Source organism: Haliaeetus leucocephalus, unplaced genomic scaffold (assembly GCF_000737465.1).
Source record: "Haliaeetus leucocephalus isolate CR32 unplaced genomic scaffold, Haliaeetus_leucocephalus-4.0 Scaffold164, whole genome shotgun sequence".
NCBI lineage: Eukaryota > Metazoa > Chordata > Aves > Accipitriformes > Accipitridae > Haliaeetus > Haliaeetus leucocephalus.
In genome coordinates, this window is record NW_010972600.1 from 1255078 (window position 1) to 1255978 (window position 901).

General features: G+C 71.0%; 1 protein-coding gene across 1 annotated transcript in view; it reads left to right on the forward strand.

Moving 5' to 3' along the window:
- Positions 1-901, forward strand: part of FCHO1 (FCH domain only 1) — an 11880-nt gene that overhangs the window by 6982 nt on the left and 3997 nt on the right. Inside the window, exons 11-15 of the mRNA XM_010563290.1 lie at positions 84-108; positions 204-266; positions 362-404; positions 527-618; positions 727-895. Coding sequence (XP_010561592.1) covers positions 84-108; positions 204-266; positions 362-404; positions 527-618; positions 727-895 — 392 coding nt within the window. The remainder of the gene's footprint in view (positions 1-83; positions 109-203; positions 267-361; positions 405-526; positions 619-726; positions 896-901) is intronic.

The window sequence follows — 901 nt, forward strand, 5'->3', positions numbered from 1 at the left end:
CACACATGACACGATGGGGGGGGGGGGGGGTCCCCAGGGACCGTGCCAGGGCCAACTGACCCCCTGTCCCCATTCTCTTGCAGGGCACCGTCAAGCGACAGTCGTCCCGTAAGTGCCACCCTGGGGGGTCAGCATGGCTGCAGCTGGGGGGGGTCCCTTGGGCTCTGTGTCCCCTAACGCTGCCCGTCCCTGACTCTCCGCAGGGCATGTGGCATCTCTGACCCCGGCTCCGAGCGACGCAGACCCCGAGGGGACGCTGGCGGCAGGTGAGACTGTGCTGGGGGGGTCCCGGGGATGCGGGGTCCCGGGGATGCGGGGGACAGTGGCTCTGCAACCCCCAGTGTGTCCCTTCTCCCCGCAGGTGACAGTGCAGGGAGGGGGTGCCCGGCGGCGCAGGCGAACAGGTACGGGGCAGGGAGTGGGGTGCTGTGGGGTGGTGCACCCCATGCTGCCACCTCTGAGCCCCACTCCCCGGGGGGGTCCTGGGTGGGCACTGAGCCACCCACCCTCTCTGTCCCCGGCACAGCGGCCCCGGGAAAGCCCCTCCGGACACGGTGCCCCCCGCCGCTCTCTTCGGGCCCCCGCTGGAGTCGGCTTTCGAAGCGGAGGATTTCCCGGGTGAGGATTTGGGCGGTTGGGGAGGATGGAGTGGGCGGGGAGGACCCTGGCATCCAGGGTGCTGTGGCCCCCCACCCTCGTAGCACTGACACGGGGGTCTCCCTGCAGCCCCCCGTGCCTACGTCCTCACCTCCTCCTCCTCCCCCTTCTCCTCCTCCTCCCCGGAGAACGTGGAGGACTCGGGTTTGGACTCACCCTCGCACCCCGCGCCCGGACCCTCCCCGGACTCGAGACCCTGGACCCCGCAGCCGGGGACGCCGCAGAGCCCCCTACTCAAGCGGAA